Below are 13297 nucleotides of genomic sequence, written 5' to 3'. Positions count from 1 at the left end.
CTCCGATCGTGGATGGTGTGCCATGAGCTGGGATTGAGGGTGGCGGTGGGAGAGAGAAGGGAACTTGGGCAGCTGTGGGCACCCGGGGGGGCTTTGCACCCACACCCACACCCACCTGGTGCCCTGGCCCATTCCCAGGCCCCTCTGAGGCCCCTCCCTCCCTCCCTCTTCTCCCCACAGACGATGCTGACGGCCATCTCCATGAGTGCTATTGCTACCAACGGAGTGGTGCCAGGTGTGTGGATGGTGGCGGGGGCGCGGCGGTCGGGTGGGTGGGTGGGTGGTAGGGTCTTAGGGGGTGAGTCTGGAATCTGTGGGGCTGGTCGGGGCTTTGGCTGAGGGGACCAGGCGCCCCACCAGCCAGCGCCAAGGGCCAGCCGTCCATGGCCAGAGAGAGACCAGGAGGGGAGAAAGACCAGGGGCCTCTCCCCCACCTTCCTTGGGTTTCGTTCCTGCCCCGTAAGCATCAGCCACAGCCAGCCTGTGGCTTTCAGAGCAATGTGCCCCTCACAACAACAAGAGCAGGATCCGTACCGGTACCTCTGCCACCTGAGAATGGAGAAGGCCCTTTCGGCCAGAGGTGGGGCTCTGGGAGCTGGCCAGGGCACACCCAGTGGGGCTGAGGGGGGAGGGGGGAATTCCATGCCATGGGGCTATGCTTAGGCCCCTGTCTCCCCGGCCCCTCACCCTCCTCTGTCTTGTGTGCGTCCTTCCAGCCGGTGGATCCTACTACATGATCTCACGCTCGCTGGGCCCAGAGTTTGGAGGTGCCGTGGGGCTCTGCTTCTACCTGGGCACCACTTTTGCAGGTGCCATGTACATCCTGGGCACCATCGAGATCCTGCTGGTGAGTGCTGAGGGGCAGCCATGCCCCAAGTAGGGATGGGAAAGGGGGGAGTGTGCCCCCTCAGTTTGGCACAAGGCTTGCCCTTTTCACCCAGCCAGAAGGGCTTCGTCTTCCCTTGCGTTCCTGTGAACCCACCCATCCAGCGTAGCCGTCTTCTTGCCTGCGCCCTCTGCTCTTTAGTCCCCTTCCTCAGAGCTTCCTCCGTTTGTGAATTTTCCACCGAGGTCCCTTGGGGATAGGCATGCGGAGAGGGCCGGGGGGGGGTGGCGGCACTGGTCCTGTGGGTCTGGGGTGGGGTGGACCGTCTCTGACGCCAGGTCTCCTGCCTCCCCTTCAGGCCTACATCTTCCCTCCCATGGCCATCTTCAAGGCTGAGGATGCCAGCGGGGAGGCGGCTGCTTTGCTGAACAACATGCGGGTCTACGGAACGTGCGTGCTCACGTGCATGGCCACCGTGGTCTTCGTGGGAGTCAAATACGTGAACAAGTTTGCCCTGGTCTTCCTGGGCTGCGTCATCCTCTCCATCCTGGCCATCTATGCCGGCGTCATCAAATCTGCCATCGACCCACCCTCCTTCCCGTAAGGGCCTGCCAGAAGGGACCGGGGGGGGGCTGGGGGCAGGTGTCTGAGGAGGCAGAAGGGAAGGGAAGCGCACGGGAGGATCCATATCGCGTGACCCTCCTCACTTTGTGAGGCTCCACAGTTGCCAAGGGGTTCTAGCAAAGCCCTTTCCTTTCAGACGTGATGACACTGACCTCCCTCCCTCCCGCCCCCCGTCTCTTAATCTTGGGGAACAAACCGCCAGCTGAGGTGTGCCAAGCTGCACCCCTCCCAGGATCCAAGAAATTACTCAAAATGGCATCATATTTAAGAACGGTTTCAGAACATCATGCCCTCAAATGATTTTGATTTTAATGTTTGAATTTCAGCTTTTTCAGTTGATGACCACACTCAAGTTGGTTATATAGCATGATTTTGGTTGTCATTATGGGCAGGAAGTGGGTGAGTGGGTGGGGGTGGGGTTTTTGCTTCTTTGTTCACTGCCCAGGGTCTTGTGAATCCACTGACTGGGTGGCATAGAAATGAGAGAGAGAGAGAGAGAGAGAGAGAGAGAGAAGCGGCGGTCCCCAAGGACTGGTTTCGTGGCTCGTCCTCCCCCTGAGTCCATCCTCGCCTTTCAGCGCATTCCTTGTTGCCACACAGCCCACTTCTGTGAGCGTCCTCGAGTGTGAGAGAAATTAGTTTTAAAAAGTAATTGGTCACAGTTATAGACCCAGTGGCCCCTAAACAGTTACTTCCTGTGTTGAACTTATAGTTCTAGCTAAAATCGCAACTTTGTTCCCTCAAAAACCTGAATGGCTGCAAGCCGCTGGACTCTAGCATAAAGAAAGCACACACCTCAGCAGCCCACGCCAACATAAAAAACAAACATGCAGAGTACAGTTCTTAAAATTTTCTAACGATCAGAGCCTGGTAACCCGCTTGTGAGAATGCTATGGCCAGGAAACCCTGGCAAGGGTTGCCGTAACTCGGGAGAGACTGGAGAGGGCGCACAGTCCATGGAATGCAGCAAAGCAACGAGGTTTTCCAGGTGGTGGACCCCAGGTCGCAGCCCACAGATCACGCCCCTGGCTTGGGTTCAACTGGTGGTCTGCTAAGAGGCTGAGATCCTTTTCGTGGGTCCTTTTGGCAAGCCAAGTCTTCCTCCTTCCTGCCCTCTTTGTCTTTGGTGTTTGCTTGTTTTTGGCACCTGAGTGCAGGAAGGTTTACCTGCCAAAGTCTTGATTCTAGAGTCCTGGGTGTTATTCTCCCTCCCAGCCTCACATCCTTTGCAAACTTGGAAACCAGCCCTTTCTAGGACCTCAGTATTAAACTACTGGACCAGAGCGGGTCCTTAAAAAAACAAAAAAACAACAACCCAAGGCAGTTCTGGATCCATTGATCGGTGGCATCCGCTAACCCACATTTCACCCATGTTGTCCACATGAACGTGGCAGGTGGCGTGTCCAAACCTTTGCTGAGATCAGGTTCTACTACATGCGTGGCCCTCTGACAATCTACCCAGCTCGTAAGCTTATCTGAAAAAGGCAGGAGTAAGGCTAGGCTGGCTTAACCTAATTCTCTCTCTTTTTTAAATGGGAAAGGGTGTAATAATAATAATAATAATAATAATAATAATAATAATAATAATAATAATAATAATAATAATAATAATAATAATAATAATAATAATAATAATAATAATAATAATAATAATAATAATAATAATAATAATAATGAGAAGGGACGTGGTGGCGCTGCAGGCTAAACTGCAGAAGCCTGTGCTGCAGGGTCAGAAGACCAAGCAGTCGTAAGATCGAATCCACATGACGGAGTGAGCTCCCGTCGCTTTTCCCAGCTCCTGCCAACCTAGCGGTTCGAAAGCATGCAAAGTAGATAAATAGGGACCACTTTGGTGGGAAGGTAACAGCGTTCCGTGTCTAAGTCGCACTGGCCATGTGACCACGGAAGATTGTCTTCGGACAAAACGCTGGCTCTATGGCTTGGAAACGGGGATGAGCACCGCCCCCTAGAGTCGAACACGACTGGACAACAATTGTAAAGGGGCACCTTTACCTTTACCTAATAATAATGAGATTCAGAACTAACAAACAAGAAGAATGATACAGTGTGGTTATATAGAGGCAAACCGCAAGTATTGAGTGGAGCCACTCATTGCCAAGCCATCGTTGTCACTGACACTCCTCGGTGGCTAACTTACATCGATGTTGGTTGGTGGCAGGGCGGGGGGGGGACCTGCCTCAGGAGGTGCTCAAACTGGGGCGGGGCAGGCAGCCCAGCCACATGGGGTCTGGCCAGGACCCGTTTCTCTGGCAACCTAGGAAAGCTTGCCCTTGGCCAACAAGAAGAGCCACAGTCCCCCTTGGGTGGGGAGGCTAGCCAGCTCCCATCCTTGGGGGGGGGGGAAGATGCCATGCCCTTTGTGGGACCCACTCACCCACCCCCATTGGCTAACCATCTCCCCCCCTTCTAGGATCTGCCTGCTGGGGAATCGGACCCTGTCCCGCCATGGCTTCGACGTGTGTGCCAAGGTGGTCCAAGTGGGCAACGAGACCATTGGCTCCCAGCTGTGGGAACTGTTCTGCACCTCCCGCTTCCTCAATGCCACCTGTGATGAGTATTTTGAGCAGAACAACGTCACGGAAATCGAGGGCATCCCTGGAGCAGCGTCAGGACTCATCCAAGGTAACCTTGTGGGGCTCCCAGATTCTCGGGAGGGGGGGCTGAGAAAGGAGCAGCACCTCGGCTAGAGGCAGAGCGGAAGGGTTCCCCTCTCGCCCGGAAGGGCTGAGCGAGGACACGGGTGCTCTTCTGCCCCGTCCTCTCCCTCCCAGGGCCAGCTAGTCCTGCGTGACCCTGGCACCTCACGAGGAACCCCAGCAGCATGAACATTTCTCCCAGGAGCCGGAGCCTCACACTGAGGTCAAGGAAGCTTCTGGGCCGTTCAGGGAGATACCTGTTTAGGCTGGAGGGTGAGATGGTGGGGTGTTAGAAAGAAGATCTGGTGGATCCGACCAGATGCCAGGCAGGGGCCGGGCACCCTGGCAATTGTGAGAGGCCTACAAGCAGCTGGCACAGGTCACCCTCCCTCCACATATGTTGGAGAATTGGGGGGGGGGGGTTTGGAGACCAGGCTGCAGCTTGTCCACACTGGGAGTGCGGTGGGGGGGAAGCAGGAAGGGGCCTCTGGCCTGGCCATGCAGCCTGAATAATGGAACCAGGCCACAGGGAGGGAGGGAGGCTTTCCGCCCCGCCCCGCCCCATCCCATCTGGAAGGGAGAAGGAACAACCCACAAGCTTGGGGGGGGGATGAGGGACAGCATTCTTAAAGAGGACTAGCTGCAGAGCTCCAGAGTTTAGGCACCAGGCTGTGGAGCCAGAGGCGGGGAGTTCGATTCCCCCATGGTACCTCTTTGACAGGGGCCGGGCTCGATAATGATGATGATGATGATGATGATGATGATGATGATGATGATGATGATGATGACGACGACTACACTGATAGGACGTGGGGAGGACTGCAGGAGGTGGATGGGCCAGGGGCTAGGGTTAGGGTGGTCTCTCCTTTTTTTTTTTTTTATATTTTATTTTTATAAATTTTAATTAAAAAGTACAAATAATAATAATAAAAAAACCCGAAAAATACAAAATACCTACTACTACAAAAAAACAAACTGTAAATTACGAGACTATAAATTACAAAACATAACAGTGAACCCATCACCCTCAGGACTAGCATTACACTTCTTTCCATCCATTTTCATTCCAAAATTTCAATGTTTCTTCACTTGGTGTATACCCCCTCCCTCTCCGAAATACATGTTCTAAAAATACGTTCCATATTTTTTTAAAGTCATTATTTTTCATTTGGCCCCTGCTTATTTTCATATCGCATGTCAGTTTATCACTAATAGCCATATCCCACAATTCTCTATACCATTCCTCAAGGTTAAATTGATTTTCATTTCTCCAATTCCTTGCCATAATTATCCTTGCAGCCGTAATCATTATTATTATTAAATCCTTATTTTCATTCACCAATTGCTCTTTACTCAAATTCAATAAGGCTGTTATTGGGGACATTGAAATATTCAATCCCATAATTTCAGTTATTTCCCTAAATATTACTTTCCATTCTTTCTTTCTTTTTTCACATAGCCACCACATATGTAAATATGTCCCCTTCTCTTTTTTACAACTCCAACATAATGATGACACAGTTTTATCCATCATATTCATTTTGACCGGCGTTAAATACCACCTCCATATTGCTTTATAGCAGTTTTCTTTTATCCTTACTGACATGTGCTTCATAATTCTCTGATCCCATATTTTATCCCATTCTTCTCCTATTACTTCTTCATCCAAATCATTTTGCCATTGCATTTTTAACCCTACAGTACCCTGTTCTACTTGATTTAATAATTTATATATTTGACTTACAGTTCCTTTTCTTTCTGTTTTTTCCTCTGATTTCAATCTTTTTTCTATAATTTCTTCAAATTTTGTCATTTTTCTACCTTTCCCTTCTTTAGTATACCATTCTCTTGTCCACTTTTCTAATTGAATTAGATTTAACCATGAATACCCTTCTCCCCCTAATATCTTTTTTATATCCCCTTTTTCTTTTATCTTCTCTGTCCAGTCTTTTAATCTACTTATCTGTTTGCTTTTTAATACATTCTTTAAATTTTTTAAATTTTCTGGAAAATTGCTTAAATCAACTACCTGAGATAAAGGAGATATCTGTGGACTCAATACCTCTCTAAATTCCTTCCAATTTTCCAACATGTTTCTTAAAAACGGATTTTTAATCTTTTTTATCCCTTCTGCAATTTTTTTTTTAAACAAGATACTTTCCACTGTTTCTTGTATTCCTTCCATCTCAATATCCATCCAAATTAAATTTTTATTATCCTTAATTATATCTGGGATATGTCTAAGCTGATTCGCTACATAGTATAATTTTATATTAGGTAATCCAAGACCTCCCTTTTTTTGTGCGACATACCATAGTTTTTTATTAATCCTCCCTCGTTTATTTCCATTGCAATAACAATTTATCATTGTCTGCCATTCTTTTAATTGTTTTTCTGTAATCTTTATAGGGAGCATCCAAAATATAAAATTTAATTTAGGGATTATTTTCATTTTACATAATGCGACTCTACCAAACCATGAAATTTTTAATTTCTGATATTTCTTTATCCTTCCAGTTATCTCTGTTTTTAATCTATCCACATTTATTTTGATTATTTCTTGTAGGTTCCAAGTTATATTAATCCCCAAATATTTCATAACCTTTCCTATTTTACCTTCAAATATTATTTTCACTTTATTTTCCTCTTCTTCTGAATGGTTTAACAATAAACATTCGGACTTCCCCCAGTTTATCCTTAATCCCATTATACTCTCAAATTCCTTCAAATGTATTTTCAACCTTTCAATTGTTTCAGATGGATTATTAATTATTAATAATGTGTCATCGGCAAATAAATTTATCTTACCATTCTCTTTATTATCTACCCCTCTAATTTGTTTATCTTCTCTAATTATCTGTGCCAAAATTTCAATTATCATTGTAAAAAGTACTGGAGATAGGGGGCAACCTTGTCTAGTGCCCCGACCTAAGTATATTGTTTCAGTGATACCATCGTTCACTATAACCTTAGCTGTATTCTGAGAATAAAGTTGGTGAATTATATGATTGAAATTAGATCCAAACCCTAAATACTTAATTAATGTCTTCAATGACTCCCATTCCACTGAATCAAAAGCTTTAAATATATCTAGTGATATTACTCCCGCCTTAGAATTACTTTCTTTCGCCAAGTTCATTACATTAAGTACCCTCCTCATTAAATCAGACATTTGCCTACCAAGTATAAATCCATTTTGGTCTTTTTCAATATATTTCCACATAAAACTATTCAATCTTTTTGCCATTATTGCCGTAAATATCTTAGCATCCTGATTTATCAATGATATTGGCCTATATGCATCCATGTTTGCAGGGTTTTTATCTGGTTTCAGTATTAAAACTATGAGTGATTCTCTCCATGAAAGTGGGATTTCTTCTCCCTTTAATATCTTATTAAATAACTCTTTTAATTTTGGTATAAGGATCTTTTTAAATACTTTATAATACTCTGGGCCTAATCCGTCTGTTCCAGGGGTCTTTCCTACTTTTAAACTGTTTATAATTTCCTCTATTTCCTTTTCCGTAATCATCTGCTCCATGACATTTTTATCATCTTCTGAGATTTTTTTATTAAAATTGTTTTTAATATACTCTTCAATTTTTATAGTGGAAGGATTTTTACTGCTATATAAAGTTTTGTAAAACATTTGAAAAGCTTCAAGCTTCTCCTTTGTTTTATTACATCTTTCCCCCTTCATATCTTGTATTACTCCTATATTACTTTTATTCTTTTTTTTAGAAGACGCATTAGCTAATAATTTAGAATTCTTATTACTAAATTCAAAATAATTTCTTTTTAAATATATTAAATTTCTTTGTACCTTTTCTAAATGAATTCCTTCCAGTTCCTTTCTCTTTGCTTGTAATTCTATTATTGCTTTTTTATCCCTAGTTTTTATAACTGTCTTTTCTAATTCCTTTATATTATCTTCTAATTCCTGTATTCTTTCCCCCTGATTTTTCTTTATCATGTATGACATTTTACATGCATACCCTCTTGCCACAGATTTCATTGCATCCCATATTACCTTAGTTTGACTTCCCCCTTTCTCATTTATTTCCCATGTTTCATATAGATCCTTTTGAAATTTTTCAATTAGGTTTGGATTTCTAAATATACTCGTATCCATTTTCCACCTATTTGCCACTTTATAATCACATTTAATCATCAACTCCATTTTCACTCTGGCGTGGTCTGAAATTTGTATAACATCAATTACTGTTTCATTTACTCTAGGAAACAAGTCATTAGACACAAATATATAATCTATCCTTGAATATGTGTTGTGCACCTGTGAGCTAAAAGAAAATCTTCTTTCATCCCCTTTTAACTCTCTCCATACATCTTTCAAATCAGTTCTACTTGTTAATCTATTAAAACCTGTAATTTTAGATTTCCTTTCCCCAGTCTGCAGCTTTGATTTATCTTTCGCCAAATCCATTACCATATTGAAATCTCCTGCTAATATTACTGACCCTTTTCTCAATTTATCCAACTTTCCCAATATATTTTCTAAAAATTCTTCTTGTCGCTCATTAGGTGCATACACATTTACAAGCATAATCTCTTCCCCTCTCACTTTCCCTTGTATTATCAAATATCTTCCTTGAGTATCTTTTTCTATTTTTTCAATCTGAAATTCACACTTTTTTGAAATTAATATTGCCACGCCTCGAGATTTAGAGGTTCCAAATGATTTTTCATAAATTTGAATCCATTTACCTTTCAATTCATTGACACCTTCCTGTTTTTGATGAGTTTCTTGCAGAAATACAATATCATTATTACTTTTATTCAAAACACTCTGTATCTTGGCCCTCTTTGAGTTAGATCCAAGGCCTTTTACATTCCATGTAAGAAAATTTAAATATTTAACCATATTTCAATTTACTTGTTACTATTTTTTTTACTAATACTAGTCCTGATTGGTGTACCCTTGCTCCCCTTATTACGAAACAAAAAACTAAACACAAAAATAAGCATAAACATAAAATCCTACTACCTTTACCTACCCCGTGCTTCCCCACTACTAATATTTCTCCCCCCCATACTTCGCAAAATTTCTTCCGGTCTTTTCTACTGACCCTGGGGGGGGGGACATGTCTGTCTCCTCCACCGCGGCTCTCTCCCTCTCTCGCTTTATATTATTATTTGAATCCATATTTTATATATTTATATACTTACATACGCACACACATATGCATATATATATACACATACACACATATATGTATATATATATATCCTTACCCATACACTCGTATACATTTCATAATATGTACTGTTATCACATAAACAGGAAAGGCAATGTAACTAATAATAATAATCAAAACATTATTTTAAAACATAGGATGAGAAGGGAATGTCACTATCTAACTTTCGTAGAATTTTTTTTTTAAATAAATATTTCTTCCCAGATTTTTCCCATCTAAATCTATACATCTATTTCCATATTGTTCCTCTATATTCGGTTTTCTCCTTTTTATGTCTCATTTGCTCTTATTTATTCCCGATTGTTCCTCCCCTTCTCTTTTTTTTCCCACCACTTAAATTTACCCTCACTGGGTATTTCCCTTTAAGTCCCATTGTATCTTCTCCTTACGATATCATTCCCTTCTCATCCCTTCTTCCCTCCTTTTCTTTCTGGTTTACCCATTGATTCTTATCTTTTTTTTTTCTACTAAGAATTCATCCTACCAGACCCTCTCCATTTATCTCAATTACATTTTAAATTATGCCTAAAAACTTTTACTCCTTTGATTTTCCACGTCCCCTAGTCTTCCTTGGTTGTTTTGGAATTGCTCCTTGTTTTTCCTTTTCCTGTTCTTCTTCTAGTTGTCGTTCCTCTTCTTCTTGATCTTGTTCTTGTTCTCCCTCGCCCTTGTCGCTCTCAATTGAATCGCGCTCCATTGTTTCATCTTCCTCAGATTTCTGATTTGACCCTGATTTCTTCATCAGCCTCATCTGTTCCTCCCACTCTTTTCTTGTTAATATTCCAGAATCCTTTAAGAAGTCTAAAGCCATTTGGACGGATATAACTTTGTTAAATTTTCCATCGTGATGAATCTTTAGGAACAAAGGGTATCCCCAACTGTATTTCACTCTTTTTTTTTTGCAGAATAGATGTGATAACTCTCATTTTTCTGCGAAATTGCATTGTCTCATGCGAAAAATCATTAAAAATCTGTACTGGATATTTAGCAATCACCAAGCTTCCTGGATTCTCCCATAACGCTTTCATTAACTCCTCTTTTTTTCTCAAGCTTGAAAATCTAATTAAAATATGACGGGGTTGATCTCTGCGTTTGGGGCCCACTCTATGTATTTTATCTAGATCGTAAACAGTCCAGTCTATTTTTGGTAAGGGTGGTCTCTCCTGTTCATTGGGCTCCAAGGAATGTACTGCCAAAAGGTTCCGGCCAAAGCCACCGGGTCGATCCTGGCCGGCCCCTTTCCTTTCTCCTCCAGGTAGCCAAGGGTTCAAAGCAGTGCCTGTGGGTCTGTGTGTGTGTCTGTGTGTGTGTGTGGGGGGTATCCATGCTTTGAGGCAGCCCCAAAGCAGCTGGACGGAGGGGGGCTGCCCTAGGGTCTCCGGGGCCAGCCAGTGGAAAGTGACGGAGGGGAGGCTCTCTGGGAGAGGGAGGTTTTCTCTCTCTGTCCAGGACGAGAAGGACAGGGATGGTCAGGAAGGGAAGAGCGGACACCCCAGCCACCCTCCCGGTCTGTGACTCTCTCTCTCTCTCTTGCTCTCTCTCTCTCTCTCTCTGGCCGCAGAAAACCTCTGGAGCTCCTACTTGCCCAAAGGGGTGATTATCGAGAAAGCGGGCCTGACCTCCGTGCCCCCCTCGGACGGCCTCTTGGACATGGACCAGCCGTACGTCTTCAGCGACATGACCTCGTACTTCACCCTCCTGGTGGGCATCTACTTCCCCTCCGTCACAGGTAGGGGGGCCTTCTGTGCCGTCCGTGGGGCCCCAGGCAGGGTGGCGTGGTGGGGGTCCGGGCGGGATTCGAGGTCTCCTGGCTCGGGGCCGTTCTTGCATTTGCCCAGAGCCAAAGCCGAGAGGCCAGGGGTCACTCTCGACCCCAGCCCTGCCCAGGAGCCCCAGGACCTGAGGGTGGGGCAGGGAAGGGGCTGTGGGGTCCTTATTTGGGGGAGGGGGCCCACCCAAGGCCCTCTCGCCTTCCCTGCCAAAGAGCTTGGGGTGTGTGGCCCTGAGCCAGCTCTGATCCCGTGGGAGGTGGTCGGGATCTCGGCTGGCTGAGCCTTGCCGGGGGGAGGGGGGGGAAGAAGCCCTGCAGGTGGCGCTCAGCTGGCCATGAAGGGAGGCCACCAAGCAAGCAGGCCCCCCCTCCCTATCTCCTGGGGCCCGACTTTCCTCTCTGGGGGGGGGCAGGGGCTCCAGCTTGGGCATGGCGACAGAGCGCCACTCACCCCCATCCAGGCTAGTTGGCCTCTGCCGGTTGAGCAGGGAATGGCCCGCTGGGCGGCTTTTCCTCCTCCTCCACCAGCTCACCTTTCTGTTTGCCTCCCCCCCCGGCCCGCCTCCCAGGGATCATGGCCGGTTCCAACAGGTCTGGAGATCTGCGGGATGCTCAGAAGTCGATCCCCACGGGCACCATCCTGGCCATCGCCACCACCTCAGCCGTCTGTATCCTTTCTGGGGAGAAAGAGCCTCCCAGGGCGAGAGGCAGACCAGGGGAGGGAGAGAGGCTGGGGGGGGTAATGGAGGCCACTGTTGCTCCCGTGCCCTGCCATGGCAAAGCCATCAGCACACGCCCCTCCCTGCTCTCTCTCTCACACACAAACCCATAGAGAGCATAGTCGCTGTAGGTTTTTCAGGCGATCCGGCTGTGTTCTGGAGGTTTGTCTTCCTCACGTTTCACCAGTCTCTATGGCCATGGGCATCTTCAAAGTCTTGGCTCCTGTCCTCTGAAGATGCTGGCCACGGAGACTGGTGAAACGTGAGGAAGAAAAGCCTCAAGAACACGGCCAGACAGCCCGAAAAACCTACAACAACCATCGGATCCTGGCCGTGAAAGCCTTTGAGAATACAGAAATTGGTGAACAGGATGGTGGCGTCAAGGGGTGCTCGAGGAGCCAGGGGGCAAGTGACTTGGGGGTGGCACGCCGTCAGCCCTCTTCCCTGAGGCATACGCACCACAGCTGCATTTGCACACGGAGACATTACGAACCTCCCAACCCTGGAAATGCATAGAATCGTGGAACTGTAGATCTGGAATGGGTGCTGTGGGGCAGTGGTGCCAGAGTTCATCATGGCCTTCCCCATAGCTTGCCTCCCCACCCCACCTCAGAGGGTCCTGAAATGAGGACAGTGGCCATCACTCCATGGGTCTTTTGCAGAGTTAATGGCTCTGAATTACCCAAGCAAAACGAAACGAGTGTCAAAAGCTTTGCATAACCATAGGGGCAGCTGGCCAGAATGTCCTGTTTTTGGGAAAGCCCATTTCTTCTGAGCCCCTTGGGGTGGGAAGAGGAACAGGTCTAGGAGGGCGGGCCTCTCGCTGCTCCTGCCGCCGGCCCTGCCAACCCCCCCCAGCCAACCCCCCTCCCTGCCTCCCTCCCTCCCTGTTTCCTTAACCCTCTCCCAGACATCAGCTCGGTGATCCTCTTTGGGGCCTGCATCGAAGGGGTGGTGCTCCGGGACAAGTGAGTGTGTTTCTGCCGAGGGGGACAGGGCTCTCTTGGGAGGGTGGGGGCCATCGGGGGGGGGAAGATCCCTGTATGTCTGAGGTTCCTCTCCCTTGGGGACTCCAGCCCTGAGCCCAGTTCGGGGACTTCCATAGTCGGCCTTTTGGGGCAGGGGAGAGACAATGAGGAACTGCCGGCCGGCCCCTTCCCTTCTGGAGTTCCTTGTTCCCAAACCGCTGTACAGGTTTGCGTAAGACCCACAGAAATGATTACAAACCTTAAAACTGGAAAGCAGCCCGTAGAAATCGCAAAAAGGCAATGGGCACCATGGAACAGGGAGGTTTTCTTTTCTTTTTAATGCTTTTCCTAAAAGCAGCACAACTGGGAAACCAGGGCGCTTCCCTCCCCCCTCCCCCCCCACGTGGCTCACATGCCTGGCGCCCATGCCCTCCTTCCTGGTGGCAGGGCGGGGGGGCGGGGGGGAGCTGCCTGCCTGCCTGCCTGCCTGCCTGCCTTGCCCATGACACCTCCTGC

General features: G+C 46.7%; 1 protein-coding gene across 3 annotated transcripts in view; it reads left to right on the top strand.

The window, feature by feature from the left end:
• The window catches only part of SLC12A5 (solute carrier family 12 member 5), a 111140-nt gene that overhangs the window by 78815 nt on the left and 19028 nt on the right, over positions 1–13297 (top strand). For all 3 annotated transcript variants that reach the window (XM_072996546.2, XM_072996545.2, XM_072996547.2), the window contains exons 5-11: positions 181–235; positions 717–847; positions 1185–1426; positions 3882–4093; positions 10885–11052; positions 11664–11762; positions 12724–12781. In XM_072996546.2, the coding sequence (XP_072852647.2) occupies positions 181–235; positions 717–847; positions 1185–1426; positions 3882–4093; positions 10885–11052; positions 11664–11762; positions 12724–12781 (965 nt within the window). The remainder of the gene's footprint in view (positions 1–180; positions 236–716; positions 848–1184; positions 1427–3881; positions 4094–10884; positions 11053–11663; positions 11763–12723; positions 12782–13297) is intronic.

This window comes from Pogona vitticeps, chromosome 4 (assembly GCF_051106095.1).
Source record: "Pogona vitticeps strain Pit_001003342236 chromosome 4, PviZW2.1, whole genome shotgun sequence".
Taxonomy (NCBI): domain Eukaryota; kingdom Metazoa; phylum Chordata; class Lepidosauria; order Squamata; family Agamidae; genus Pogona; species Pogona vitticeps.
Note: the sequence above shows the minus strand (reverse complement) of the source record. Positions and strands in the feature narration are given on the sequence as shown.